General features: G+C 70.5%; 2 protein-coding genes across 5 annotated transcripts; one reads left to right on the forward strand and one right to left on the reverse strand.

Moving 5' to 3' along the window:
• The first annotated feature begins 654 nt into the window (after positions 1–654).
• Positions 655–16,441, forward strand: SCRIB (scribble planar cell polarity protein). Of its 4 annotated transcripts, none has more exons than XM_062187906.1 (35): positions 655–844; positions 1,471–1,588; positions 1,671–1,749; positions 1,832–1,921; positions 1,996–2,052; positions 2,124–2,187; positions 2,285–2,359; positions 2,425–2,569; positions 2,881–2,999; positions 3,902–4,101; positions 4,171–4,337; positions 4,420–4,550; positions 4,641–4,748; positions 5,194–5,334; positions 5,444–5,884; positions 6,221–6,283; positions 6,401–6,490; positions 6,675–6,752; positions 7,122–7,427; positions 7,511–7,591; positions 7,687–7,881; positions 7,994–8,104; positions 8,192–8,485; positions 8,664–8,852; positions 13,203–13,307; positions 13,382–13,438; positions 14,150–14,212; positions 14,443–14,523; positions 14,665–14,763; positions 14,864–15,023; positions 15,095–15,254; positions 15,341–15,681; positions 15,762–15,799; positions 15,932–16,006; positions 16,146–16,441. In XM_062187906.1, the coding sequence occupies exons 1-35, from the start codon at positions 686–688 to the stop codon at positions 16,341–16,343; spliced, it is 4,878 nt and encodes a 1,625-aa protein (XP_062043890.1). In that variant the 5' UTR covers positions 655–685; the 3' UTR covers positions 16,344–16,441. The 4 variants fall into 4 exon arrangements, with proteins under 4 accessions (XP_062043890.1, XP_062043891.1, XP_062043892.1 ...); XM_062187907.1 differs by having other exon boundaries at positions 7,511–7,570; XM_062187908.1 differs by lacking the exon at positions 15,932–16,006.
• Positions 16,432–25,285, reverse strand: IQANK1 (IQ motif and ankyrin repeat containing 1). The gene is made up of 13 exons (XM_062189399.1): positions 24,636–25,285; positions 24,371–24,520; positions 21,964–22,243; positions 21,394–21,558; positions 20,689–20,880; positions 20,500–20,625; positions 17,757–17,896; positions 17,631–17,685; positions 17,468–17,560; positions 17,266–17,374; positions 17,082–17,175; positions 16,877–17,011; positions 16,432–16,798 (listed from the first exon to the last, which is right to left on the reverse strand). Exons 1-13 carry the CDS (start codon positions 25,283–25,285, stop codon positions 16,432–16,434), a joined length of 2,556 nt encoding a protein of 851 aa, XP_062045383.1.
• Between the last annotated feature and the right edge of the window lie 2,486 nt (positions 25,286–27,771).

Genomic DNA, 27,771 nt, shown 5'->3' on the forward strand with positions numbered 1-27,771 from the left:
GTTCCGGGGGCCGGCGCTGGTGCGCGCGCGTGCGGACGTGCGTGCAGGGAGCCACGCCGGCCGAGGGTCTGCAGCCACACGGGGTGGGCGCAGGGGGCCTGGGGCTGAGGAGGAGGGGGGCGGCCGGGAGTGGGCGCGCGTCGGTCTAGCCGTGCTGTGGCCCTGGGGGCAGCGGCGGGGGCTCGCGGAAGGCCTGGGGGGCGGGGCGGGGCGCTGCGTGGCTCCGGGCTCCCCGGGGCCTCCGCGTTCGGGCTGGAGCCGGCTTCCCGACAGGCTGTGCGCGAGGTCCTCGGAGGCGGCGCGGTGCCTTCTGGGGGTTGTAGTTCGGGCGGCGAGGGCGGGACTCGGCTTCCCGGCGGGCCGCGCGACGGCGGGGCAGTCGGCGGGCAGCAGCGGCGGCGGCGGTGGTTCCGGCGGCGGGCGGACGAGCGGGCGGGCCGAGCCGAGCTGTGCTGAGCGGGCGGGCGGGCGGGCGGGATGCGGAGCCGCCGGCGCTCCCTGGCCGCCTGAGAGTCGAGTCCCGGCCGCCTCCGCGCCGGCCCCGCGGCCCGAGAGCCGGGAGCGCCGGCCGGGCCCAGAGCCGCCCCGGCCGGACCCCAGCGCCGGCCCGCCCCCCGCCCGGCGCCCATGCGGGCCGGGCCCCGCCCCCCGCGCCGAGCCCGCCGCGCGCCGCCGAGCCCGCACCATGCTCAAGTGCATCCCGCTGTGGCGCTGCAACCGGCACGTGGAGTCGGTGGACAAGCGGCACTGCTCGCTGCAGGCCGTGCCCGAGGAGATCTACCGCTACAGCCGCAGCCTGGAGGAGCTGCTGCTCGACGCCAACCAGCTGCGCGAGCTGCCCAAGGTGAGCCCGCACCTGCGCCGGCCGGTGGCGGCAGGTGCCTGCGCCGCGGGCGAGGCGGCGGGAGGCCTGGCCGGGGGCGCCGCCGCTGCCCCCCCCGGCGCGGGGACGGCCCGGGGGCCCTCCCGAGGGCCCGGCCGGGCGCTCCCGTTCTTCCGGTCGGCTTGTTTTCCCTCTCCCGGGCCGCTCCGGCGGAGCCGGAGGAAGCAGGTTATGAGGGATTTCCTTCCCAGGGGCTGGGTGCTGAGCGCCGGGGACTGGTGCCACTGAGGGTGTGGCTGTGCCGGGGAGCCTGGCGTGACAGCCCTGCCTCCTCGGGCGTCTGTGCGCGCCCGGGGTCCCCCTGCGGGCCCGCGCGTGCGTGTGCGTGCGTGTGTGGCCTCTGCCCGGTTCTCAGCGTGGATCTGCTGAGGTGTGGCTTGAGGGTCACAGAGGACCCCCGAGGGCTGGTCTCCAGGCTGGGGTCCCCACGCGCACGGAGGTGGGGGACGGGCCGTCCAGTGGGCAGCAGGCAGCTCTGAGCTGGTGGGAGGCGTGGCGCAGCCCCGGAGGAGTCTGTGGGCGGGCCTGTGGGCGCTCTCCTCCCCCGCGTCCAGAGCCCATCCCCCAGCCACACCCCCTGCCCACAGCCCTTCTTCCGGCTGCTGAACCTGCGCAAGCTGGGCCTGAGCGACAACGAGATCCAGCGGCTGCCCCCTGAGGTGGCCAACTTCATGCAGCTGGTGGAGCTGGACGTGTCCCGCAACGGTGGGGCCGGGGGCGGCGGGGGCGGGCGCGGCCGGGGCAGGGGGCGGGGCGGAGCCGGGGCAACTGTCGGGGCCTCTCGCAGACATCCCCGAGATCCCCGAGAGCATCAAGTTCTGCAAGGCCCTGGAGATCGCCGACTTCAGCGGGAACCCCCTGTCCAGGTGGGCCGCGGGGCGGGCGGCGGGCAGGGGCCGGGGCGGCTGGCGACCCGCGCCCTGCGTCTGAGGCCCTGCGCCCCCCTAGGCTCCCCGAGGGCTTCACGCAGCTGCGCAGCCTGGCTCACCTGGCGCTGAATGACGTGTCCCTGCAGGCGCTGCCCGGGGACGTGGGCAGGTGAGTGGCCGCCCCCGGGGGCCCGCCTCTGCCTGCCTCACCCTCCTCACTCCCGCCCCTGGCTTCTCGCGCAGCCTGGCCAACCTGGTGACCCTGGAGCTCCGGGAGAACCTGCTGAAGTCCCTGCCGGCGTGAGTGAGCCGCCCCGGGCTGGGCGGGGCCGGCCCGGCGGGCAGCGCGCTCAGCTGCGTCTCCCCCGCAGGTCGCTGTCTTTCCTGGTCAAGCTGGAGCAGCTGGATCTGGGAGGCAACGACCTGGAAGTGCTGGTGCGGGCGGGGCCTGAGGAGGGGCCCTGGGGGGCAGGGGCGGAGCCGGGGGGCGGGCCCGAGCCTTCCTCTCCTCCCCTCCGGTCTCTTCCCGCAGCCGGACACACTAGGGGCGCTGCCCAACTTGCGGGAGCTGTGGCTGGACCGGAACCAGCTGTCGGCGCTGCCCCCGGTGAGTGAGGGCGGCACCCCGCGCCCCGCCTCTCTGCCTGCTCTCTAACCGGCGCCCCCCCCCAGGAGCTGGGGAACCTGCGGCGCCTGGTGTGCCTGGACGTGTCGGAGAACCGGCTGGAGGAGCTGCCTGTGGAGCTGGGGGGCCTGGCGCTGCTCACCGACCTGCTGCTCTCCCAGAACCTGCTGCAACGGCTTCCGGACGGCATCGGTCAGTGCCGGCCCGGGTGGCGCTGGGGGGAGGGCTGGGCCTCGCCCTGGTAGCAGGGAGGGCCCGAGGAGAACCTACGCCCAGATCCGGTATAGGTCCTGCACAGCCTGGCGCGTGCCCTCCGAGGAGGCGTGGTCAGGCCAGTCTTGGGTTGGGCAAGCAGGACGGGGACCCAGGCATCTTGGGAGCGGGTCCGTGGCCCTCGGCAGCCCTCGGAGGAGTGGGGGTCTCGTGTGTCTCGCACAGTGGGGTGGGTGCCCAGGGTTGGCCTCGGCCCCCCCCCAGCCCCCTCTCCATCCCCCTCACGCCAGGCCAGCTGAAGCAGCTGTCCATCCTGAAGGTGGACCAGAACCGGCTGTGCGAAGTGACCGAGGCCATCGGAGACTGCGAGAACCTGTCCGAGCTGATCCTCACCGAGAACCTCCTAACGGTAGGCCCGGTGCCGGGCCCGGCCGGCTGCTGCTCCCAGGGCGTTGCTTTCGAGGCTGGGAACTGTGGGGTGCTCGGCACCCCGGTGTGGGCCCACGTGGCAGGCTGAGCTGGCTTGGCTCGAGCTGCAAGGGAGGGAGGCGTTAGGATCTGAAGAGGAAGCTTCCCTGGCTGGGACAGGGGTGGGGGCCTTGGGGCAGGGGTGGGGGCCACACAGTAGGGGTGGGAGGAAGGCAGGAATGAGGGGGCAGGGGCGAGGGGCAGAGCAGACTGGGGCCTCTGCCACGCTGTGGTCTCATCTCCTGTGGCCCCAGGAAAGGGGGAGGCACCTCCTGTGCAGAACAGGGAGTGGCCAGGCCGTGGGGACAGAGGGCGACCCTGTGGGGGACAGGGAGCTCTGGGTCTGCGGGGCCTTGGGGAGGGTGGAGCTGGGAGCCCTTCAGGTCCTGGGTTGCAGGCAGCCTGGCTGGGTGTCGGCAGTAGGCGGTTTTGTCCTGGTTTCAGAGGTTTATCCGGAAGAGTGACGGGGAGGTGGGAATGCAGGGCTTCTGTCTGCTGGTTCACTCCCCAAGTGGCTATCATGGCCAGGGTCTGGCCAGGCTGAAGCCAGGTGCTCCATCTGGGTCTCCCATGCAGGTGCCGGGGCCCAAGCCCTCGGGCCATCGTCCACTGCTCTCCCAGGCCATAGCAGGGAGCTGGGTGGAGACAGAGCAGCCGGCACGGAGCTGGCGCTCGAGCCGAGGGTAGCAGCTTGCCCACTGCGCAGCGCCGGCCCCGCGGTGGTGGTGGGTCTCTGCCTGCTGGCCGTGGGCAGGGGCTGGGCTCTCTGTCCTCCTTCGTCTGCCCTGAGGGGCTCTCCGCCCCCTCGGCTCCTGCAACCGCTGGCCTCCCTTGTCCCCCCAGGCTCTGCCCCGCTCTCTGGGGAGGCTGACCAAGCTGACCAACCTCAACGTGGACCGGAACCACCTGGAGGCGCTGCCACCTGAGATCGGGGGCTGCGTGGCACTCAGCGTCCTCTCCCTGAGGGACAACCGCCTGGCCGCCCTGCCGCCCGAGCTGGCCCACACTGCCGAGCTGCACGTGCTGGACGTGGCCGGGAACCGGTGGGTGCCGCCCGCCCCGCCCCGCCCCGCCCCGCCCCACCGGCCGCTAACTGTGCCTGCCGCCCCCAGGCTGCGGAGTCTGCCGCTGGCGCTCACCCACCTCAACCTCAAGGCCCTGTGGCTGGCCGAGAACCAGGCACAGCCCATGCTGCGCTTCCAGACCGAGGACGACGCCCAGACCGGCGAGAAGGTGCTCACCTGCTACCTGCTCCCGCAGCAGCCGCTGCCCGGCCTCGGTAGGTCGCCGGGGGCCCGGCCTCCGCCCGGCGCGGGCATGGCCTCGGGGGGAGCCGGGGACCTGACCCCTGCCTCCCTCAGAGGACCCCGGGCAGCAGGGCAGCCCCTCCGAGAGCTGGAGCGACGTCCCCCCGAGCCGTGCCAGCGTCATCCAGTTCCTGGACAGCCCCGCGGGCGGCGAGGACGCCGAGGAGGCCGCTGCTGAAAAGCGGGTACGGGGGGGGGGGCGCCCCGGACACCGCGCGCCCGCCCCGCCACCTGCCCGCCGCCCTGCCTCCCTCCCTCACCCCGTCCTCCTGCAGGGCCTGCAGCGCCGGGCCACGCCCCACCCCAGCGAGCTGAAGGTGATGAAGAGGGGCATGGAGGAGCGCCGGGCCGAGGCGCCCTGCCGGCCTGAGCCCCCGGAAGAGGTGGGAGGGGCAGCAGCTGGCACCACGCTGCGGGGGCAAGGGGCCTGCAGGGCAAGGGTGCGGTGTACAGAGGGTGTGGGGTGGGCCCCGGGTGCAGGAGGAGGCATGGGGTGGACCCTGGTGCAGGAGGGGGTGTGGGGTGGACCCCGGTGTGGGAGGGGCTTTGGGGTGCACCCCGGTGCAGGAGGGGCATGGGGTGGACCCCGGTGCGGGAGGGGTGTGGGGTGGACCCCGGTGCAGGAGGGGGTGTGGGGTGGACCCCGGTGTGGGAGGGGCTTTGGGGTGCACCCCGGTGCAGGAGGGGCATGGGGTGGACCCCAGTGCGGGAGGGGGTGTGGGGTGGACCCTGGTGCGGGAGGGGCATGGGGTGGACCCCGGTGTGGGAGGGGCATGGGCGGACCCCGGTGCGGGAGGCCAATCCCCACGCCCGCCCTGCCCCCCGCAGGAGAAGAGGTTGAGCAGCGAGTCAGGGCGTAGTGAGGACTCCGGCGCGGCCGCCAGCACGGCCTCCGCAGGAGAGTCCGGGGACCCGCCGACCGTGCAGGGCCCGAGCCCCCAGGAGGACCTGGAGGAGGAGTACGAAGAGGTGAGGGCGGGGCCCCAGCCGAGGGGGCGTGTCTCCTGCGGGCTGCCCGTCACACTGCCGCCCGGGGGTGGGGCCAGGCCAGGCGCCCCTCACCCTGCTGCCCACACAGCCCACAGTACACTTCGCCGAGGACACGCTGCTGCCGGCCGAGGGCGCCGACAGCCCGGAGGGGCAGCTGGAGGCGCCCTGGCCCCTGCCGGGCGGGCGGCAGCGGCTCATCCGCAAAGACACGCCCCACTACAAGAAGCACTTCAAGATCTGCAAGCTGCCCCAGCCGGAGGCCGTGGTGGCCCTGCTGCGGGGGGCACAGCCGGACGGCCAGGGCCCCGCCTTGCCTGGGGACTGGCACAACGGCCCCCACGCGCCCCGGGCTCCTCGGGCCCAGGGGGAGGAGGAGGAGGAGGAGGAGGAAGAGGAGAACGGGGCCGAGGAGGAGGAGGAGGAGGAGGAGGAGGCCGAAGCAGAGGAGGAGGGCGGGGCCGCCAGCGAGGAGGAGGAGGAGGAGGAGGAGGACAAGGAGGAGGCGGGGCCCTGCGTGCCCTCTGTGAAGGTGGGTCCCGGCCCCAGCCCGTTCCCAGGGCTCGCGCCGGCGCAGACCTCGGGACACACGCAGCATCTGCCTGACCCTGTCACGGGCTGTGGGCCGGGGGCCCGCTCTCCCCGACCCCGAGGGCCACACTCCAGGATCCTCCCTGTGCTGGTGCTGCCCAGCGGGGACCCTAGACCCCCTCCCCTGAGCCCACAGCTGGGAGTCCTGGAGTGTCACTCGGGGCGGGGCCGGCCTGGGCTGTGGGGCTTGGTGCGCGCTCGCGGCTGGGGCCGGGTGAGGTGGTGGTGGCCCTGGCGGTGGCTGACCCGCTCTGCCTTGCTGGTGCCGTCCTGACAGGGCGTGTCGTTCGACCAGGCCAATAACCTGCTGATAGAGCCCGCCCGCATTGAGGAGGAGGAGGTCTGTACCCCGCTCCGCTGGCCTCGCCTCCTGGGCTGCGGGCTCTCGCCTCGCCCTCGCGCACCCCGGGGTTCCGAGGGGCTCCTGCCGCCCCCTGAGCCGGCCCTCTGCTTGCAGCTCACTCTCACCATCGTGCGGCAGACCGGGGGCCTGGGCATCAGCATCGCGGGGGGCAAGGGCTCCACTCCCTACAAGGGAGACGACGAGGTGAGCCGGCCCGCCCCCCGCTGCCGTGTGGCCAGAGGTGCTGGCCGGGGGAGGCGGTGCGCCCAGGCCCGCAGCAAGCTCAGAGCCGAGCGCCCCGCGGCCGGCCTGGTCCCCTGCAGGCCCTCCTCAGCGGCCGGGGCCGGGGTGAGGAAGGCGGGCGAGCACCCACCTACCTGTCCCACAGGGCATCTTCATCTCACGGGTGTCTGAGGAGGGGCCCGCGGCCAGGGCCGGAGTCCGAGTGGGCGACAAGCTCCTCGAGGTGAGCCGTGGACGGAGAGACTTGGGCCCGCGACTGTCTGGGTGGGTGGTGTGGGGCACGGCAGCCCCAGGGCTGGCTTGGAGGGGGTCAGGCCCGAGCAGGTGTAGGGGTTTGGTTCCCGCGTGGGCGCCCGGAGCCCCGCCCTGAGCACGTGGGCGCCCAGCAGCTCAGGAGAGACCTCGGGCCTTTGTGCGGGGAAGCAGGTGGGGACAGAGCTGGGCGGTGTGGGGACCCGGCCCGGCTGCCTCCCGGCTTTGCCCTGGAGCTCGCCGTGTCTTCCAGGGCCGCTGGCAGGGACCGTCCAGGAGGGGGGCTAGGGCCTCGGCGCACCCAGCCGTGGCTGCAGTGGCTCTGTCCCCACCCCCGCAGGTGAACGGCGTGGCCCTGCAGGACGCCGAGCACCACGAGGCCGTGGAGGCACTGCGGGGGGCGGGCACCACCGTGCAGATGCGGGTGTGGCGGGAGTGCATGGTGGAGCCCGAGAACGCGGTGACCGTCACGCCCCTGCGGCCGGAGGACGACTACAGCCCCCGGGAGCGGCGGCGCGGGGGCTCGCGGGAGGCCGCCGGGACCCTGCGCCAGCGCCATGCGGCCTGCCTGGTCCGCAGCCAGAAGGGGCTGGGCTTCAGCATCGCCGGGGGCAAGGGCTCCACGCCGTACCGCGCCGGCGATGGGGTGAGGCTCCCGGCGGAGCCACGGGTGGGGCAGGCGCTGCGCTGGTGTCCGAGCCGCCTCATGAGGCCCCCTGCTCCCCACAGGGCATCTTCATCTCCCGCATCGCCGAGGGGGGTGCTGCCCAGCGCGCGGGCACCCTGCAGGTCGGTGACCGCGTCCTCTCGGTGAGTGGGGCGCCTGGGAAGGCTGGGGGCAGCCCAGTCGGTGCCCCTCGTCCTGTCCCCTTGGGGGCCCACGTGACCCCAGTGCCATCACGCAGATCAACGGAGTGGACATGACGGAGGCCAGGCACGACCACGCGGTCTCCCTGCTGACCGCCGCCTCCCCCACCATTGCCCTGCTGCTGGAGCGGGAGGCTGGGGGCCCCCTGCCTCCCACCCCCACGGCCACCCCTGGGGAGCTTGGGCAGCCAAGGCTGGCCCCGAGCCTGCTGGAAGGACCGTACCCCGTGGAGGTGAGCCGTGCGTCCCGGGGGCGTGGGCCCTGAGTTCCGACCCCTCAGGCTTGGATGCAGCCCCGTGGAGGCCCCCTCCCCGCGCCCTTACCAAGGCCCCCCGTGTCCCCAGGAGGTCCGCCTTCCACGAGCCGGGGGCCCGCTGGGGCTCAGCATCGTAGGGGGCTCTGACCACTCGAGCCACCCGTTTGGCGTCCAGGAGCCTGGCGTGTTCATCTCCAAGGTAGGGTTCAGGGTAGGCGGGACCCACAGTGGGCGTGGGGGGTGGCTGGCGCAGCCCAGCCCAGCGGACGAGGCCGTCCCCCCACAGGTGCTCCCGCGGGGCCTGGCTGCGCGCAGTGGCCTGCGGGTCGGGGACCGCATCTTGGCGGTGAACGGCCAGGACGTGCGGGAAGCCACGCATCAGGAGGCGGTGAGCGCGCTGCTGCGGCCCTGCCTGGAGCTGTGCCTGCTGGTGCGCAGGGACCCGCCGCCGCCCGGCATGCGGGAGCTGTGCATCCACAAGGCCCCCGGGGAGAAGCTGGGCATCAGCATCCGCGGGGGCGCCAAGGGCCACGCGGGCAACCCCTGTGACCCCACGGACGAGGGCATCTTCATATCCAAGGTGAGGCCCGGCCGGCCCGAGCCCCCCGCCCCCATGCCCTGGCCTGCCCGAGCCCCCACCCCGTGCCCCGGCCAGGACCTCAGTGCTCCCCTGAGCTCCGGCCAGCCCTGAGCACCCCCCTGAGCCCCCCCACCGTGCCCCTGCCGGCGCCAGGCCTCCCATGTTGGTCTCCCCGCAGGTGAGCCCCACGGGGGCGGCCGGACGCGACGGGCGGCTGTGTGTAGGGCTGCGGCTGCTGGAGGTGGACCAGCAGAGCCTGCTGGGCCTGACGCACGCCGAGGCCGTGCAGCTGCTGCGAGGCGTGGGGGACACCCTCACCGTGCTCGTCTGTGACGGCTTCCACGCCAGCTCCGCCGCGGCCCTGGAGGTCAGTGCTGTCCCCACAGCCTCAAGCTCTGGGGACTTGGGCGCAAGTGTGCGAGGGGCTGCCTCCTGCTCCCCCAGCGCGTCCTCCCAGCAGCCCTCGGCCAGCAGCTCACTCCTCCTGGTGTCGGCTGACCCCTCACACAAGCCTAGAGCATTAGCTGAGCCAGGGGGGCGAGAGGGGCCCCGGGGAGGAGGGGCGGCGGCAGCCCGCCCGGAGCTGCCTCAGGGAGCTCACTGGTCCCAGGGCACGTGGCCGTGCACGGCTTCCCCTCCTCACAGCGGCTCTGCGGTGGTGTGTCCACCTCAGCTGGCTCTCGTGGGTCCTGGCGGGTGACTGCTGGACACCAGCCAGAGACACCTGGGGCCTCACTGTCGGAGCACAGGGGCTGTGTTCTGCTTGCTAAGGCTCCATGCACCACGCAGTGCCCTGCACTCGGGCCACAGGCTGGCCCTCGCCCCCCCGCCGTCCAGGGGGTGCGGGAGGGGCCTGGCCTGCCGCCCTGCCCCCAGGCGTGTGTTCAGAACGTCCGGTCCCCACAGCTCCACGTTCTGGCTCTTTACGGGGTCTGGCCCCTTGGGGAGCAGGCGCTGCTGTGCCCATGCCTGGCTGGGCATGTCCGTGCTCTGGTGTGGGCGGGGCTCCCACAGGCAGGGGACCGGCGCCGGGAGCTGCCCTCGCGTTTCTGATGGGCCTGGACCAGGGGGACCCAGAGCCTCGGGTGTGTGCAGGTCTCGTGAACTTGGGGTGCGCCCGCCTCTCACACTCGCCTTGTCTGCCTCCACGCTGCCCGCGAGTGGAGCCTTGGCCCTGGCTCCGGCACTAGGGAGGCCTTCCCTCTGGCCACGTTACGTGGTCCCGGGGCCAGGAGCCATGGGTGCTCGGGGCTCTGCACGCCTGCGTCCAGGCTTTGTTTCTGGACCGGGCTGACTACGGGCGCCGTGGGCCCCGGGCCAGGCGACAGCGCCCTCTCGGTGTGTGGTGTCCTCGGCCTTGGTGGCTTTGCCGGGACGAGAAGGGCGGCTTTCCTCCCGCACGGCTTGTTCCGCTCTGCGGCGTCTCCAGCGGAAGGGGCCGGCTCCACTAGGTTTGTTCGTTTACTCAAAGTGGGGGGCTCCGTCCGCTGGTTCACTCCCCAGATGGCCACACCAGCCGGGGCTGGGCCAGGCCAGAGCCAGGAGCTTCCTCTGGGTCTCCCACGTGGTGCAGGGTCCGAGCTGGATCAGAAACGGAGCAGCTGGGAGTCGAACCAGGTGTTCTGAAACGGGGCGCCGGCGTCCCCCGTGCCGGCTGTGCCACACGCCCAGCCCGAGACGGGGGTCTTCTCTATCCTGACGAGTGTTTACCTGGCCGTCACGTGCCACGGCCCTGCCCCGCCTGGCCCCGCATCGGGGCGGTGTGGCCTTGGCCGCCCCGTGGCTGTCTCGGGCTTCTCCGAGCGGCTCGCCGTGACGGTCTCAGCCTTCTGGGTGCTATGCCGTGTCCTCGCGTCCACTCAGCCTTCCTCTTTGGCTCCTTAACGACCGCAGGGGCGGCGCTGGCCCGTCCCTGGCACCCGCGCCGAGCACGGAGGGACATTGTGGGTCCCCGTCGTGCCCTCTGCCACGCACAGCTGTGAGGGGCCGTCACGCACTCCTGGGGTCAGCATGACGGCGTTGCCCGCGAGGAACCTGCCTCGCTCTGCCTCCCCTGACGGGCTGCTGCTTGTCCCCTTTGGATAAATATGAGCAGATGCATAAAGTAGACTTTTTAAAAGATTTATGTATTGGAAAGGCAGTTACAGAGGGGGCGGAGGGGGAGAGAGAGGAGAGACGATCTTCTCTCTGCTGGCTCACTCCCCAAATGGCCACAATGGCCGGGGCTGGGCCAGGCCAAAGCCAGGAGCCAGGAGCTTCCTCCAGCTCTCCCACGTGGGTGCAGGGGCCTAAGCCCTTGGCCATCTTCTGCCTCCCCAGCCATTAGGGAGCTGGATTGGAAGGAGCAGCCAGGACTCGGACCGGCGCCCATGTGGGATGCTGGGGCCACAGGCAGAGGCTTAGCCCACAGTGCCCCTGTGACGGCCCCTCCGCCGGGTTCTGGCTCCGTGACAGCTGGTCCCCGTCACCAGGCGTGCCGTATTCCTGCTGCCTCATTCTGGCCCCCGGGAGGGGCTGGACCGGGACCCAGCTTTGCTGAGCACCCCAACCTGGTCGTGGAAGTGGCCGCTTCTGGGAGCACGGGCACTGCTAGGTGTCCGGAGGTCCGGCCTGGGTGTGTGCACTGCTGCTGGCCAGGGGCGGGGCCTAGGGGCCTCGTGGTGGCCAGAGCTGCAGGGGAGCCAGCACGGTATGCTTCCTGCCACTCGCCCCTGCCGTGCTGGGGTTTGAGCTGTCGGCTCGCGTTCCTGGTGCTCTTTGCTCTCTCTGCTCGGCTGCCCGCTTGTCCGTCCCTACGGCGTGCTGTGCCGCCTCGGCTGTGGCCTGCCAATGCCACAGACCTTCAGCCCCGTCTCGTCTGCTCCGCGGGACTCCCCCGCCTTCAGTGTGGGCACATGGAGTCGCTTGGCCGTGCCCTTATCCATCATCTCGATCCTGTCTGTATCCCGCCTTCAGCGTGGGCACATGGAGTCACTTGGCCGGCCCTTCTCCATCATCTCGATCCTGTCTGTACCCCGCCTTCAGCGTGGGCACATGGAGTCGCTTGGCCGGCCCTTCTCCATCATCTCGATCCTGTCTGTATCCCGCCTTCAGCGTGGGCACATGGAGTCACTTGGCCAGCCCTTCTCCATCATCTCGATCCTGTCTGTATCCCGCCTTCAGCGTGGGCACATGGAGTCGCTTGGCCGGCCCTTCTCCATCATCTCGATCCTGTCTGTATCCCGCCTTCAGCGTGGGCACATGGAGTCGCTTGGCCGGCCCTTCTCCATCATCTCGATCCTGTCTGTACCCCGCCTTCAGCGTGGGCACATGGAGTCGCTTGGCCGGCCCTTCTCCATCATCTCGATCCTGTCTGTACCCCGCCTTCAGCGTGGGCACATGGAGTCGCTTGGCCGGCCCTTCTCCATCATCTCGATCCTGTCTGTACCCCGCCTTCAGCGTGGGCACATGGAGTCGCTTGGCCGGCCCTTCTCCATCATCTCGATCCTGTCTGTACCCCGCCTTCAGCGTGGGCACATGGAGTCGCTTGGCCGGCCCTTCTCCATCATCTCGATCCTGTCTGTACCCCGCCTTCAGCGTGGGCACATGGAGTCGCTTGGCCGGCCCTTCTCCATCATCTCGATCCTGTCTGTATTTTCACTTGTTTTGAAAGGCAGAGGTCATCCATCTGCAGGGTCAGTCCCTCTGCCCACAGCGGCCGGGTCAGGGCCAGGGGTCAGTCCTGGTCTTCCGTGTGGGTGGCTGGGACCCAGCCTCGGCCTGCTGCCTCCCAGGGTGCACACCTGCAGGAAGCTGGAATCAGAAGTAGATCTTGCTGGCACTGTGGCTCAACAGGCTAATCCTCCGCCTGCGGCGCCGGCACCCCGGGTTCTAGTCCCAGTTGGGGCACCGGATTCTGTCCCAGTTGCCCCTCTTCCAGGCCAGCTCTCTGCTGTGGCCCGGGAGTGCAGTGGAGGATGGCCTAAGTGCTTGGGCCCTGCACCCCATGGGAGAGCAGGAGAAGCACCTGGCTCCTGGCTTCGGATGGGCGCAGCGCCGGCTGTAGCAGCCATTTGGGGGGGTGAACCAATGGAAGGAAGGCCTTTCTCTCTGTCTCTATCTCTCACTAATTCTGCCTGTCAAAAAAAAAAAAAAAGTGGATCTGAGGCTCGACCCCACCCCCTGCTGGGGGCCGTGGGTGTCCACTGCTGGGCCGAGCGTGTGCCTTCTTAGCAAGGACACGTGGCCGACTGCTCCAGCCCACGCTGCTCGTGCCCCTGCTGGGCCTGGCTCGTGCCCGGCCACGAAAGCCGTCCGCGGCGCCTGGCTAGTACCCCGGGGGGCTGTGTGGCTCCTGGCTATAACCTGGCCCAGGCCTGAGTGAACCAGCTGATGCGAGCTCTCTCTCCCCCTCTCTGCCTTTCAAATACACAAACACGTCTTTGAAAAAGACAACACCAGTGCCCGTGCATGGTGAGGACAGGTGCTGCCCCAGCCCCGCTGAGCCTGCCCTGTGGGGTGGGCGTGGTCCCTGGTCCTCCCGGCCGCCGTCCTGCCTCTCGCCGGGCAGTGGGCAGCTGGGCAGGCCTTCCCTTGGGGCCCATGCCGCAGACGTGGTCCAGCCTGCACGGCGGGGGACTGCGGTGCAGTGTCCTGTCCCGCTGAAGGCCCAGTCCCGAGTCTGCTCTGGAGGTGGGACCCGGCGGCCGCCATGCCCACCTCGGCCCTCCGTCCTCAGGTGTCCCCAGGGGTCATTGCCAACCCCTTTGCGGCCGGCATGGGCCACCGGAACAGCCTGGAGAGCATCTCGTCCATCGACCGGGAGCTGAGCCCCGAGGGCAAGGTCAGGACGCCTGCTGCGGCAGCTGGGGGCCGGGCCCTGCGGCTGCCGGTGCCAACCCTGTGTGCTCTGTGCAGGAGAAGGAGCTGCCTGCGCCCAGCCCGCCATGGGGGCCCGAGGCCTCGCAGGCCGCCGTGAGTGTCCCCTCCCTCCTGCCCCACACGGGCCCTGGCTCTGCGCTGGCCCATCTGTTGGGGCACGGCCCATGGGGTAGTGGTCTGCCGGGCCCCAGGCCCCCACCGCCAGGACCGGTGCCTGGACAGGGCCCCTGCCCGCGTCCTCACCCAGCAGCCGTGGACATGGGGCCCGGGCCCAGCCTCTATGGGCAGAGGAGCAGCTGCGAGGGGCCTGGGGGGAGGCCGAGGCAGGGGCGGGGCTGGCTCCGGCAGCTGGGCTGGGTGTGGGGGCTCTCCTCCCCCAAGAGGCATAAATAGCCTTCCCTGAGGCTCGCCCAGCTGGCCACCACCGGGGGACCCTGCGGGAGTGGGAGTGCCCCGGGGCTGTGGGGGGTGGCTGGCATCTCCGGCCAGGACAGGCAAAGCTTGGGTGACCGGTGTGGGTCACCTCGGTGCAGGGGGAGGCGGCTGAGCCAGGAGGCCCTGCAGACAGCCCCCTCCTAGGCAGCTGGCGCAGGCGCGGGGCAGCAGCTGTTTCCCGACACACATCTCGTCCTGGCTCCCTCTGCCTGGGCCTCCGACCTCCTGAGCCGAGTCAGGACCCCAGACCCCGCCTTTGGCCTGAGCCCTTTCTGGTCACCCAGTCCGTTTGGGGACGGTCAGCTGGCGCCTGAGGGGCGGCTTCGGTGCCACCCGGCCCTCACCACACACTGCCCCTCGCCCCTGCAGGTACTGTCCAGCACGACGGGAGGGAAGATGGCCGAGGCCGCCTGCTCTCCCAGCAGCCAGCAGGTGAGTGTCCCCAGTCCCGGGGCCCACTGGGTGCGGCTCCTGGGGAGGTAGTGTTGGGAGACTGGGCCCTGCTCCCCGCTGCCTGTCTGAGGACAAGGCCGGTGGACACCTTCCTGGCCAGAGCTGGGGGGGGGGTGGCCCTGGCTGCCCACGCCCTCCCCTCTGCTGGCTCAGCACTGCCCCCAGCCGCCTCCCGCCTCTTCCTGTCTCCTTCGCACTGCCCTCCGCAGACTGAGCCGGGGGTCATCCAGCCGTTGGCTCGGGCCTGGCCCAGGGGCTCCGCAGCCCAGAGGGGCAGCAGTCCCAGCTCTGTGAGTGCCCCGTCCCACTTGGCGTGGGGGTGGCAGGGTGGCGGGTGGGGTCAGAGGCAGTTGGCAGGGACAGCTGGCGGCGGGGAGGTGGCTGCGGCTGGGACAGCTGCCCCCCCCACAGTTAAAACCGACCCCGCGCAGCCCCCCTCCCCCGACGAGCTGCCTGCCAACGTGAAGCAAGCCTACAGGGCCTTCGCCGCGGTGCCCAGCCCGCACCCGCCCGCGGACGGCCCCGCCCAGGTATGCCGGGAGCCCTTCCCCTGCGCGGCCCCCCGGCGGGGGGGGGGGGGGGCGGGCGTGCCGGCGTGCCGGCTCCAAGGCCGTGCTCTGGCTCCCGCAGCCCCCCGCGCCCGGGACCTGGGCCTCGCCCGAGCAGCTGTCTTTCCGCGAGCGGCAGAAATACTTCGAGCTGGAGGTGCGCCTGCCCCAGGCTGAAGGCCCCCCCAAGCGCGTGTCCCTGGTGGGGGCCGACGACCTGCGGAAGATGCAGGAGGAGGAAGGTGAGGCGGGGGCGGGGCGGGGCGGGGGTCTGGGCTGGCCCCGCCCGGTCTGACAGCCCCGCCCCCGCCAGCCCGCAAGCTGCAGCGGAAGAGAGCGCAGATGCTGCGGGAGGAGGCCGCGGCCACGGAGGCCGCTGCGGGGCTCGCCCTGGACGCCGAGGCCCCGGAGGAGGAGGAGGAGCCGGAGCCGGAAGACGAACCCCCCTGGGCCGGCCCGGGCCCCACTGGAGGGTGAGGACCTCCCGCCTGTCCCCGGCCGGAGGGCTCGAGGCCCGCACGCGCCCCGCGCCCTCACCGCACCCCATCCCCTCTGGCAGGCCCAGCCCGACCAGCCCCGCTGCCCTGGGAGGCAGCGGCGCCCCAGTGCGGACAGCCAAAGCCGAGCGCCGCCAGCAGGAGCGGCTGCGCATGCAGAGCCCGGAGCTGGGGGAACCGCCGGCGCCCGAGCGCGCCCTGTCCCCGGCCGAGCGCCGCGCCCTGGAGGCGGAGAAGCGGGCGCTGTGGCGGGCGGCCAGGATGAAGTCGCTGGAGCAGGACGCCCTGCGCGCACAGATGGTCCTCAGCCGGTCCCAGGACGGCCGCGGCAAGCGGGGGCCCCTGGAGCGGCTGGCCGAGGCCCCGTCCCCCGCGCCCACACCGTCTCCCACCCCACCGGAAGGTCCGTGTGCCCGGGGGTGGGGGAGCCGGGGGCCCGGCCCGCCGCGGGGACGGCTCCCAACGCCCGCCTCTCGCCCGCAGACCTCGGCCCCCAGCGCAGCACGGCCCCCGGACGTCTGGTGAGGAGCCCGCAGCCGCCACCCTCGCCCGCGCCGCTCCGGCCTGGGGGTGGGGGTGCGGCCCCCGCCCCGCGGCCCTCGCCTCCTGCGCGTACTCTCTCTGCCTCTCCCCCCTCGCGCTGTCCTCTCCAGCCCCTGTCTGGAAAGAAGTTTGACTACAGGGCGTTCGCAGCCCTGCCTTCTTCCAGACCTGTCTATGCGCTCCAGGTACCGCGGCCGCGCGGCGCGCCCCGCCCCGCAGCCCCGCGCGCGCGCTCGCCCGGCTTGGCTCCCTGCGCGCCGCCCCCGCGCGTGCCGGCGGCTTCCCGCAGCTCCCGCGCTGCCCTGACCGCCCTCTCCCCCGCAGTCGCCCGGCCTGGAGGAGCTGAGCTGCCTGGAGCCGTGCCCCAGCCCCAGCCCCAGCCCCAGCCCGCAGGAGGAGGACGGAGAGGTGGCCCTGGTGCTGCTGGGCAGGGCCCCGGCCGGCGCCGACGACACGACGCCGTGCGGTGGCCGCCGCCCGCTGCGGCCGGGGCGCCGGGGCCTAGGCCCCGTGCCTTCGTAGGGGCGCGCGCCGCGCCCGGCCACACTGTAACTAGTGACGTTTGTACAACCAAAGACTCTATTTTGTGGTTTAAGGAGAATAAAGTTGACTACGTTTTAGCCCCCGCGCGTCCGTCGGCCGCTCTGCAGGGCGGGGCTGGCGGGGCTCGGGCGCGGTCGAGGCCCCGGGGCGGCTGCACGCGCACCGGGAGCAGCGCCTGCAGCTGCTCGGCCGGCGGCCAGCGGGCGCGCGTGACGAAGAGGAGGCGGAAGCGGTGCAGGCGCGCCTCCTGGAAGCGCGCGGGGTCGTACTCGGGGCCGTCGGCGGGGCGCCGCAGCGACAGGTAGCGCTCCTGCTGCAGCAGCCCGCGGCTCAGCAGCGCCTGCGCCAGGCCCGGCTGCACCGCGTCCAGCTGCCGCAGTACGGCCGCAAACAGGTCCAGCTCGCGCAGGTCGAAGACCAGCGGCTTCCCGTACCTGCGGGGCCGGGCAGGGTGGTGGGCAGGGCCGCCCCCCCACCCCGGGCGCCGCGCCCCGCCCGGCCCCGCGCCTCACCTGAGCGCCCCCAACAGCGCCAGGCGGACCCTCTCCGGGCGCAGGTGCTCAGGGTTCACCGTGTCCAGGTAGTTGGTGTCCTGGTAGCGCAGGAAGGTGGCCGCCTGGCCCGAGGGGTCGATGACGAGAGGCCACCTGGGGGCGACGACCGGCTCAGCGGCGCTGTCCTCGCGGGCTCACCAGCCCCCGGCCCCGCAGCACTGACCGGCCATCGGCGCGGATGCGGTCGCCCACGTCTTTCAGCAGCACGTCGTGCAGCTCGGTGACCTGGCACCGCAGCCCGGGCGCCGCGGCCTCGTCTGGGGGGGTCGGGGACAGCTAACGGCGCCCGCGCCAAGCCCGCCCCGGGCCTCGCCTCGCCTCCCCGCGGCCAGGGCTGACCCGCCCACCCTCCTGGGCCTGCTCCCGAAGCTCCAGCCTGGCCAGGGCCAGCGTCTCCTCGGCCTCCTGAGCCTGCTGCCGCAGCCTGTCCACGCGCGCCTCGGCGTCCTTGACGGCCTGGAGGGGGCGCCACGGCCGGCTCGGCTCGGAGCAGCCAGGCCAAAGCCGCGCCCCCCCACCCCGGGAGGGACCGGCTCCCCGGGGGCGCACCTGTGCCCAGGGCTCCGTGCTGGCCGCGCGCCGGCGTTCGCACGCGTCGTGCTCGGCGATCCTCCGGCCGAGTTCGCAGTAGGCCTGCTGCAGCTGGGGGCGCCCCGTGAGCCCCGCCGCCCCTCCCCGCCGCGCCCCTCCCCGGGGGCCGCCGCCCGCTCACCTCCTTGTGACAGCGCTGCTGCTCCTGGGCCAGCCGCTGCAGCTGGCGGGCCATGCTGGGGGGAGGGACAGGCAGGGTCACAGGGCTCCCCGTGGGCACCGCGCCCCCGCCCGAGCGTGCCCGCACCGCGTGGCCTCCGCCTGCTGCTGCGTCTGGGTCTCGCGCGCCCGGCGCTGGTGCTCGGCTTCCATGTTCTGCAGCATGGCTTCCGTGAGGCTCAGATCCCAGGAGCGCAGCACGCCGGCCACGGCCTCCAGAGAGGCCACCTGCAGACAGCGCGCCCGTGTGGCCGGGGTGCTTGGTCCCATGCCTCCCCCGCCTCGGGGGCGCGCACGCCGCCGCAGGGCCCCCACGCAGCGGCCCCAAAGCTGAGACCTTAGGGTCCCCCGGCCCTAGTCCGTCCGTGCAGCCACCAGCTGCCATGGCAGGGCCTCCAGGGGTTCACCTCCCCCAGGCCCCTGCCCACGGCCGGAATCCAGAGCTGCCCCCACCCCGCCCCCGCAGCTGTGGCAGCCAGCAGGGCCAGCAGTCAGGGGAGGCTGACTCTCCGAGGTCGCCCACACCAGGCCCACACACAGGACACCAGAGCCCGGCCCCGGCCTGGTGCTGGGGGGAGGGGAGCAGAGGGTCTCAACACTCCCTCCAAGGGGACGCCTGCTGGGGCCCGGACCCAGCTCCCAGGGTCTCCTCGGCCAGGCCACCCAGCCGCACGTTTCCTGTGCTGGGAGTTCCATTCTACCAAAGAAAACAAAGATGTCCGGGGGCAGGCGCCCGGGCTCCCTGCGGCGCACCTGGGAGGCCACAGTGATGGCCGTGCACCCACGTGGGAGGCCTGGATGGAGCTCTGGCCCAGCCCAGCTGTTGCGGCCATGGGAGCAGGAACCAGTGCATGGAAGATGTGTCTCTGGCCACTCCTGCACCTTGCACACGTGCCTCTGCCTTGCTGGACATGGGTGCTCCTGCATTTGTTCCGGGTTACGTGCCTGGGAAAGCTTTAGCCCTTGGGTTTTGAGGTTAGGCCGGGCCAGAGCAGACGGAGGCCCCCGGGTGGCCAGGTCCCCGCGTGGGAGCTGCCGGGGCTCAGCCCAGCACCCTCCCCCATCTGCGTGGCTCTGGAGTGTCTGTCCCTGGCCTCCGGGCACTGCCCAGCTCTGCCCGGGGCCCCGGCACGGAGCCCAGCCCAGCGCTCAGCCTGCGGAGCTGGGAGTCACGGGGCCTCTCCGTTTACATCTGGCTTCTTGGGGTCATTTGTGATTTTTTTTTTTGCCTGATGTCTGTATCCTCTTTAAGATTGATTTTATTTATCTGAAAGGCAGGGTTGGAGATGGGTCAATCTTCATCCAGTGCTCACCAAACGGCTGCCGTGGCCGGGCCTGGGCCGGGCTGAGGAGCCTGGAGCTCCATCTGGTCTCCCATGTAGGCGCAGGGGCCCAAGCACAGGCCAGCAGCTCTCGGGACGCCAGTGTGGCAGGTGGCCCAGCCCCCGTGCCCAGACGCGGGTCCCACGTCGCCGCTGCTCCTGGTTCCGCCTGGGCCCTGAGGGTTCCTGACATCTCCCCTCCGTGTTTCTGGAGAGCTCCTGCTGCTCCGTGGTCAGCCTAACACGTCTTGGGTCTGATCGGCTCTGCCGCCGAGCCGGCCCCCGGGGAAGGCGCCAGGCTGCGCCCAGACGAGCTGCCGTGGGTGCCTGTGACACGTCTTGTGCACATGGCTTCGTCTTCCTGGGGTAAGTGCCCAGGAGTGACGCAGGGCCGCACAGCACCACTGCTGCTGCCCCAGCCTTCCCAGAGCAGTGGGCCCCCCCCCGGGGGGGGGGGCGGCAGGGAGCCAGTGTCCCAGGCCAGGCGTGAGCCTGGCTCAGCAGCCCCCTCCTGTGTTCGTCTGCTGCCATTACAGCCTCTGCAGCCCCCTTGGCGGTGGGGTGGCCCGCACAGCCTCAGATCTGTCACCTGCCGGCCTTTCTCTTGCCCGTGGCTTGGCTTCTGTGCTTCTTATCGTGGTATTGATTTAAAGATTTACTTATTTGAAAGGCAGAGAAAGAGAGATCTTCCATCCAGTGGTTCACCCCGCCAGCGGCCACAGTGGCCAGGGCGGGGCCAGGCTGAAGCCAGGAGCTCCATCGGGGTCTCCCATGGGGTGCAGGGGCCAAGCACTCGGGCCATCCTCCACTGCTTTCCCAGGCCACAGCAGAGAGCTGGACTGGAAGAGGAGCAGCCGGGACTCCAACTGGCACTCAAATGGGATGCCGGCGCCGCAGGCAGGGGCTTCCCCTGCGGCTCTACAGCGCTGGTCCCAGGCCAGTTATTTAAACGAACACATCTTCATCTTATTTGAAGGGCAGAGAGCGAGCGAGAGAGAGAGGTCGTCCCCCGAGTCCCCTCCCCAGACGTCCTCAGCACCCAGGCTGGGCCAGCTAGAGGCCAGGAGCCGGAGCCTCACTCCAGGTCTCCCACATGGGGACGGCAAGCACTTGGGGCCCTTACAGCCCCCGGGCGGGAGCCAGTGCACAGACGTCGCCACCTCCCCTCTCGGTGTCCCTCCCCCTTTCCAGTAAGTCAAGCCGGGGTTAAAAATCACTTTCTTTTGCGGGGAAGTTTGGCCACTGATGAGGCCCAGCCTAGCGGGGTTTGTGACTGGGGTCTTCTCCCGCGTGTCCTAAGTGTCCTGGGCTCCCGGCTCCCCACCCCGTGCCCCACTCGGGCCGACTTCACGAGAGCCTGCCAGGCAGGACAAGGCTCGCTGCTCTGTGGGGCCCCGGCCTCCGTCCTCCCCGCGTGCCAGCCCGAGCGGGCCCAGACGGGCTTGGGAGTTCGTGGAGAACCGGGCTCTCAGGCGGCTCAAAGGAGACGAGGGTCAGGGGGCCCCGCACCTGCTCGGGGGTGCTGCCGTCGTCCGCGTGCACCCGCGGGTCTGCTCCGAGCCTCAGCAGCAGCTGCACGGCCTCCAGGTGCCCCCCGAAGGCCGCCCGGTACAGCGGCGTCCGGCCGAAGGCGCCCTGCGGGAATGGCTCGTGAGCAAGGCCCCGGCGGCGCGGCCCGGCCCGGCTCCCCGCACGCACCTTGCTGTTGGGGTTGGCGCCCAGCTCAGCCAGCAGCTGGATGGCCCGCGGCTGCCCGCCCGCGGCCGCCTCGGACAGCGGCGTGTTCCCGTGGCGGTCCTCGCACTCCACGAGCGCCACGCGCCGCTGCAGCCGCCGCGCCGCGCCCTCCTCGTCGTGGCCCACGCCCTCGCGAGTCAGCAGCTGCTCCACCTGCGCCGGCGGCCGCTCTCACCTGCGCGCCCCGCCCGCCTCCTCCAGCCCCGCCCCGCCCGCGCGCCCCGCCCACCTGAGCGCCCCGCCCACCTCCTCCAGCACCGCCCCGCCCACCTCCTCCAGCACCGCTCCGACCGCCCGCGCGCCCTGCCCACCTCCTCCAACACCGCCCCGCCCGCCCGCGCGCCCCGCCCACCTGAGCGCCCCGCCCACCTCCTCCAGCACCGCCCCGCCCGCGCGCCCCGCCCACCTCCTCCAGCACCGCCCCGCCCACCTCCTCCAGCACCGCTCCGCCCGCCCGCGCGCCCCGCCCACCTCCTCCAGCACCGCCCCGCCCGCCCGCGCGCCCCGCCCACCTCCTCCAGCACCGCCCCGCCCACCTCCTCCAGCACCGCCCCGCCCACCTCCTCCAGCACCGCCCCGCCCACCTCCTCCAGCACCGCCCCGCCCGCCCGCGCGCCCCGCCCACCTCCTCCAGCACCGCCCAGCCCGCCCGCGCGCCCCGCCCACCTCCTCCAGCACCGCGCGCATCTCCCCCACGTCCCCGTCGAAGGCGGCGTCCAGCAGGCGGCCGCGGCGTTGCAGCTCCTCCCGCCGCTCGCGCTGCTCCGCTTCCTCCTGCTCGCGCCGCCGCCGAGCCGCCGCCTGCTCCCGCAGCACCGCCGCAACGAAGGCCTGCGGGGCACCGCCCGGGTGGCCGAGCCCAGGCCTGGGGTCCCGCCCGCAGCCCCGGTCCCGCCCACAGCCCCGGGTCCCCGCCCACAGCCCCGAGTCCCTCCCACCGTCCCCAGCCCTGGGTCCCGGCCCCCAGCCCCAGGTCCCTCCCACCGTTCCAGCCCCCAGCCCCAGGTCCCCGCCCACAGACCGGAGTCCCCGCCCCCAGCCCCGGTCCCCGCCCCCAGCCCCGGGTCCCGCCCACCGTCCCAGCCCCCGGCCCCAGGTCCCCGCCCACAGACCGGAGTCCCCGCCCCCAGCCCCGGTCCCCGCCCACCACTCACAGCCCTGGGTCCCCGCCCCCAGCCCCGGGTCCCGCCCACCGTCCCAGCCCCCTGCCCCGGAGTGGGGCCCCGGCCCGCTCACCTCCCTCTGCAGCTTCTCCATCCGCTCCTCGTACTCCTGGCGCTGCTGCTTGCGCCGGGCCAGCTCCCTCCTCGCCAGGTGCTGCCGCAGGGCGCCCTGGATGACCCTGGCCGCGCGGTCCTCGGCGGTGGGCTCTGGGGGTGAGAGGGCGCGTGTGGACGGCCCCGCTGTGCTGACCCCCAGGCTCCAGCCTTCCTGCCCGGCCAGGCCCAGCCGCTGGGCCTGAAAACGCCGGCCGGGGCCGGGAGGGGTGGGGGGCACACGCCGGGCTGGGGCGGAGCTGCCCGGCCAGGGCGGGTCGCTCCGCAGTCCCCGTGGTCGAGCCGAGGCCCAGGCTGCCGGGGTCACTGCCTGCACGCTGCGCCTGGGACCTGAGAGACCCGCACCAGCTAGAACGGACCTGGCGCGCGGGGCTCCCAACGCCCCTGGACCCCTGAACCCGCGCTGGCACCGGCTGAGCAGCCGGGGATATCTCCAGGGAGACCCGCCGGGAGCTCCTGGTTCCATCTCGCCCAGCCCTGGCCGCGTCGCCATTTTAAAAAATCTATTTGAGAGGCAGAGAGAGACAGAGGCCCCTCCACGGCTCACTCCCCGAAGGGCAGCAGCAGCCAGGCCTCCGCTGGGGTGCAGGGGCCTCCAGCCCTCACTGCTGCCTCCCTGGTGGGCAGGAGCAGCCTAGCCCAGGCCCTCTGGCTGGGACCTGTGCATAACCAGTGCCCCCCGGACACCGACTTTACGCTGTGGTGTAGCAGGTAAAGCCGCCACCTGCAGTGCCAGCATCCTATACGGGCACTGATTCGTGTCCCAGCTGCTCCACTTCTGATCCAGCTCTCTGCTGTGACCCGGGAGGGCAGTGGAGGATGGCCCGAGTGCTTGGGCCCTGCACCCGTGTGGGAGACCCAGAGGAAGCTCCTGGCTCCTGGCTTTGGATCGGCGCAGCTCTGGCCATTGCAGTCAATTGGGGAGTGAACCAGAGGATGGAAGATCTCTCTCTCTCTCTCTCTCTCTCTCTCTCTCTGCCTCTCCTTCTCTCTCTGTGTAACTCTGACTTTCAAATAAATAAATATATATATATTTTTAAAAAAAGGCACATATGCAGCGAGCTGGATCAGAAGTGGAACAGCCAGGACTTGAACCGGCGCCATACAGGATGTCGGTGCTGCAGACGGAGGCTCAGCCCACTACGACACAGTGCCAGCCCCTAAATGAGGGCTCTCTGAGTTGCTATGTTTGTGCTAATTTGTCCTGAAGCAAGAAATACCCAACTGCCAACCACATTAAAAAGCAGAATAATAAAAATATTTTAATAAGTCAAAAATGTATAAGAAAGGAACCCCAAGTAGGCAGAGAAGTATAAGGCAAATACCAACAAAGTATTTTGTTGTATTCAAAACACAAATAATTGACTGCATTACATGTAATGGAAAAGAATTCCGAGTGAAAGACAAGGATTTGAAAAACTGTTGGGGTGGCTGTGTCAGCAGTCCTTACGCTGCTGCTTCCAATGCGCACATCCCACGTCAGGGCCCTGGGTTCCTGTCCCACCAGGGCTTCAAGTACTGGGACCCCTGCCAGCCACCGGGAGACCCGGGCAGAGTTCTGGGCTCCTGGCTTCAGCCTGGCCAAGCCCTGGCTGTTGCAGCCATCTGGGGAGTGAACCAGTGGATGGAAGACCTCTCTCTCTCTCTCTCTCTCTCTCTACCTCTACCTCTACCTCTACCTCTACCTCTCCTCTCTGTGTGACGCTGCTGGATAGGTAGAGAGAGAGAGAGAGAGAGAGAGAGAGAGGTCTTCCATCCGCTGGTTCACTCCCCAGTTGGCCACAAGGGTCGGAGCTGCACTGATCCGAAGCCAGGAGCCAGGAGCCTTTTCCGGGTCTCCCACGCGGCTGCAGGGGCCCAGGGACTTGGGCATCTCCCACTGCTTTCCCAGGCCGCAGCAGAGAGCGGGATCGGAAGAGGAGCAGCCGGGACTGGAAAAGCAGGCACCAGCTTAACCTGCAGCACCACACTGCTGGTACCCAAGTCATTTTTTAAAGTAAAAATAGGGAGGGGTCGGCCCTGTGGCGCAGCAGGTCAAGCCACCGCCTGCAGTGCCAGCGTCCCATGTGGGCCCTTCTGGCTCTCGGCCCTGGGATGAGACCTCCATACACACCATATGGGATGCGGCGGTTTGGGAAGCGAACCCCCGGGTGGAAGATCTGTCTCTCTCTCTCCTGTCTGAAACGCTGTCAAATAAATCTTCAGACAAGTCAGCAGGAACCTGTACCACGTCTTCAGACTCAGATCCTGGCTGCCGACGGCGGGAGACCGGCCCGGGAGGCGCCCACAGGACACAGGCCCGGGAGGCGCCCACAGGACACAGGCCCGGGAGGCGCCCACAGGACACAGGCCCGGGAGGCGCTCACAGGACACAGGCCCGGGAAGCCAGGAAGACGCCTTCCCAGGGGCCAGGCGGGAGCATCAGGGTGACCATCACAACCCCAAGGTGCAGCCTCGCTGGGGGCCCAGGACAAATCAGCAGGAACCTGTACCACGTCTTCAGACTCAGATCCTGGCTGCCGACGGCGGGAGACCGGCCCGGGAGGCGCCCACAGGACACAGGCCCGGGAGGCGCCCACAGGACACAGGCCCGGGAGGCGCCCACAGGACACAGGCCCGGGAGGCGCTCACAGGACACAGGCCCGGGAAGCCAGGAAGACGCCTTCCCAGGGGCCAGGCGGGAGCATCAGGGTGACCATCACAACCCCAAGGTGCAGCCTCGCTGGGGGCCCAGGACAAATCAGCAGGAACCTGTACCACGTCTTCAGACTCAGATCCTGGCTGCCGACGGCGGGAGACCGGCCCGGGAGGCGCCCACAGGACACAGGCCCGGGAGGCGCCCACAGGACACAGGCCCGGGAGGCGCCCACAGGACACAGGCCCGGGAGGCGCCCACAGGACACAGGCCCGGGAGGCGCCCACAGGACACAGGCCCGGGAGGCCGGGAAGACGCCTTTCCAGGGGCCAGGCGGGAGCGTCAGGGTGACCATCACAACCCCAAGGTGCAGCCTCGCTGGGGGCCCAGGACAAATCAGCAGGAACCTGTACCACGTCTTCAGACTCAGATCCTGGCTGCCGACGGCGGGAGACCGGCCCGGGAGGTGCCCACAGGACACAGGCCCGGGAGGCGCCCACAGGACACAGGCCCGGGAGGCGCCCACAGGACACAGGCCCGGGAGGCGCTCACAGGACACAGGCCCGGGAGGCGCCCACAGGACACAGGCCCGGGAGGCCGGGAAGACGCCTTCCCAGGGGCCAGGCGGGAGCATCAGGGTGACCATCACAACCCCAAGGTGCAGCCTCGCTGGGGGCCCAGGACAAATCAGCAGGACCCTGTACCACGTCTTCAGACTCAGATCCTGGCTGCCGACAGCGGGAGACCGGCCCGGGAGGCGCCCACAGGACACAGGCCCGGGAGGCGCTCACAGGACACAGGCCCGGGAAGCTGGGAAGACGCCTTCCCAGGGGCCAGGCGGGAGCATCAGGGTGACCATCACAACCCCAAGGTGCAGCCTCGCTGGGGGCCCAGGACCCCAGAGGCAGTGCACCTGCAGTCCGGACAATGGGGGAAATGGACTCGGCCCTGGGGCCAGCCCTGGAGGAGCCTCAGAAGGGGAGGAGGGAGAGAAAGGGGCAGAGAGAGGCCAACAAATCGTGGCGGGAAACCTCCCCAAACGGGAGCTGAGTGTGCGGGCAACTGCACACGCCCCGCACGTGCACGGCGGGACATCTGCGGGAATCCTGAGAGCCACAGAGGGGCAGGGGCCGAGGGGCGTGGGGCAGGGCGGCTCGCCCAGAGCCCTCTCCTCCTTGGGCCACCTTTGGCCTGGCCCAGCTTCGGCCTCTGCAGGTTTTGGGGGATGAACCGGTGGATGGGAGATATCGCCCCCCTTTCAAATAAATAAATTAATAAAAAAAAGAAAAATAGAAAAAAAACCCTGGCAACCAAAAATTCTATGTGCAGCAGAACTGTCGTGCAAAACGTGGAACAGATCGAGGCGTTCTCAGGGACTGGGAAGCTGAGGGCCGGCGGGGGATGGGAACAGGGCGCGCAGCCACCGCTCGGCCACCCCAGCCGCCTTCTGTCCCCCACGGCGGCGGGGGCCAGCCTGACCCATGGTGCCACCTGACTTCCGCAAGGCTCCGTGCCCTCAGCCACCGACAGCCACGGCGACCACAGAGAAAACCGCTGGGGTTACACAGAGAAGGGGACAAGAAAGACACTCAAACGTGACCATGAGGGACACAGAAGACCACCGCAACGTGGGATGCGCAGGACCAAACGCAAACGCCCGGCAAAGGCAGAGGCCGGCAGGACAGCCATGCACAGCCACGAACGCCTGCACGGCCCCACATGGCCACACACAGCCACGAACACCCCACATGGCCCCACATGGCCACGAATGCCCGCAAGGCCCCGCACAGCCACACACAGCCACGAACGCCCCGTATGGCCACGCACACCCCAGCACAGCCCCGCACGGCCACGCATCCCCCAGCACGGCCCAGCACAGCCCCGCACGGCCACGCACACCCCACACATCCTGCACCCCCCCAGCACGGCCCAGCACAGCCCCGCACGGCCACGCATCCCCCAGCACGGCCCCGCACGGCCACGCACCCCCCAGCACGGCCCAGCAAGCCGACCGCAGGCCGTCTGCGGAGACCCAGTCAGCCGCAGACGGAGGTCGGGATGGCTGCATGTGACCAAGGTGGGCACCTGGCGAAGTGCCCCGCGACCACAGGACAGTGCGAGACGTGGCAGGGACAGGAAGCTGAGAGCCCGCAGACGCGGCGGTGGGAAACCCCTCACCCCCAGGCGGCCCGGGGCAGCGGAGATGCGCAGCTCCAGAAAGATCTCCAGCCCACAGAAGCAGAGGAAGCAGAAACAGAACCGGCGCCGCAGGGAAGTGACTGAGCCCAGGGAGCGTGCGGGAGGCGGCGGGAGGGAGGGAGAACCCACCTCAGAGACCGCGAGGCTGCCAGGACTGCAGCGGCGGGAGAAACACCCGGTGTGGCCGAGGAGCCAGGACCCAAACCCAGGCTCTCCCAAGAGGGGAGCCACGTAACCACCGTGCCAAACGCCTGCCCCGGGCTGCATGGTTTGACACGCAGACACCCTGAAGATTCCACCAAAAATTGTCATCATAAATTAATGAAGAGGGGCCGGCGCTGTGGCGCAGCGGGTTAAGCCACTGACTGCAGTGCCGGCATCCCATATGGGCGCCGGTTCAAGTCCTGGCTGCTCCACTTCCAATCCAGCTCTCTGCTGTGGCCTGGGAGAGCAGCAGATGCCCCAAGTGCTTGGGTCCCTGCACCTGCATGGGGACCAGGATGGAGCTCCAGGTTCCTGACTTTGGCCTGGCCCAGCCCCAGCTGTTGGGGCCATTTGGGGAGTGAACCCGTGGATGGAAGACCTCTCTCTCTCTCTCTCTTTTTCCTGTAACTCTGCCTTTCAAATAAATAAAATAAATATTTTTTTAAAGTGAGTAAATAAAAACTGTTATATGGGGCCAGCGCTGTGGCACATGTCCTGGAGGGCACCAGCACCCCAGATGGGCGCCGGCTCATGTCTAGGCCGCTCCGCTTCCCATCCAGCTCCCTGCAATGGCCTGGGAGGGCAGCAGAAGGCCCAAGTGTTGTGGCCCCTGCACCCGTGTCGGAGACCTGGATGGAGCTCCTGGCTGTGGCCTGGGCCAGGCCAGCTGCTGTGGCCATTTGGTGAGTGAACCTGCGGATGAAGATCGGTTTCTTTCTTTCTGTCTTA

Source organism: Lepus europaeus, chromosome 4 (assembly GCF_033115175.1).
Source record: "Lepus europaeus isolate LE1 chromosome 4, mLepTim1.pri, whole genome shotgun sequence".
NCBI lineage: Eukaryota > Metazoa > Chordata > Mammalia > Lagomorpha > Leporidae > Lepus > Lepus europaeus.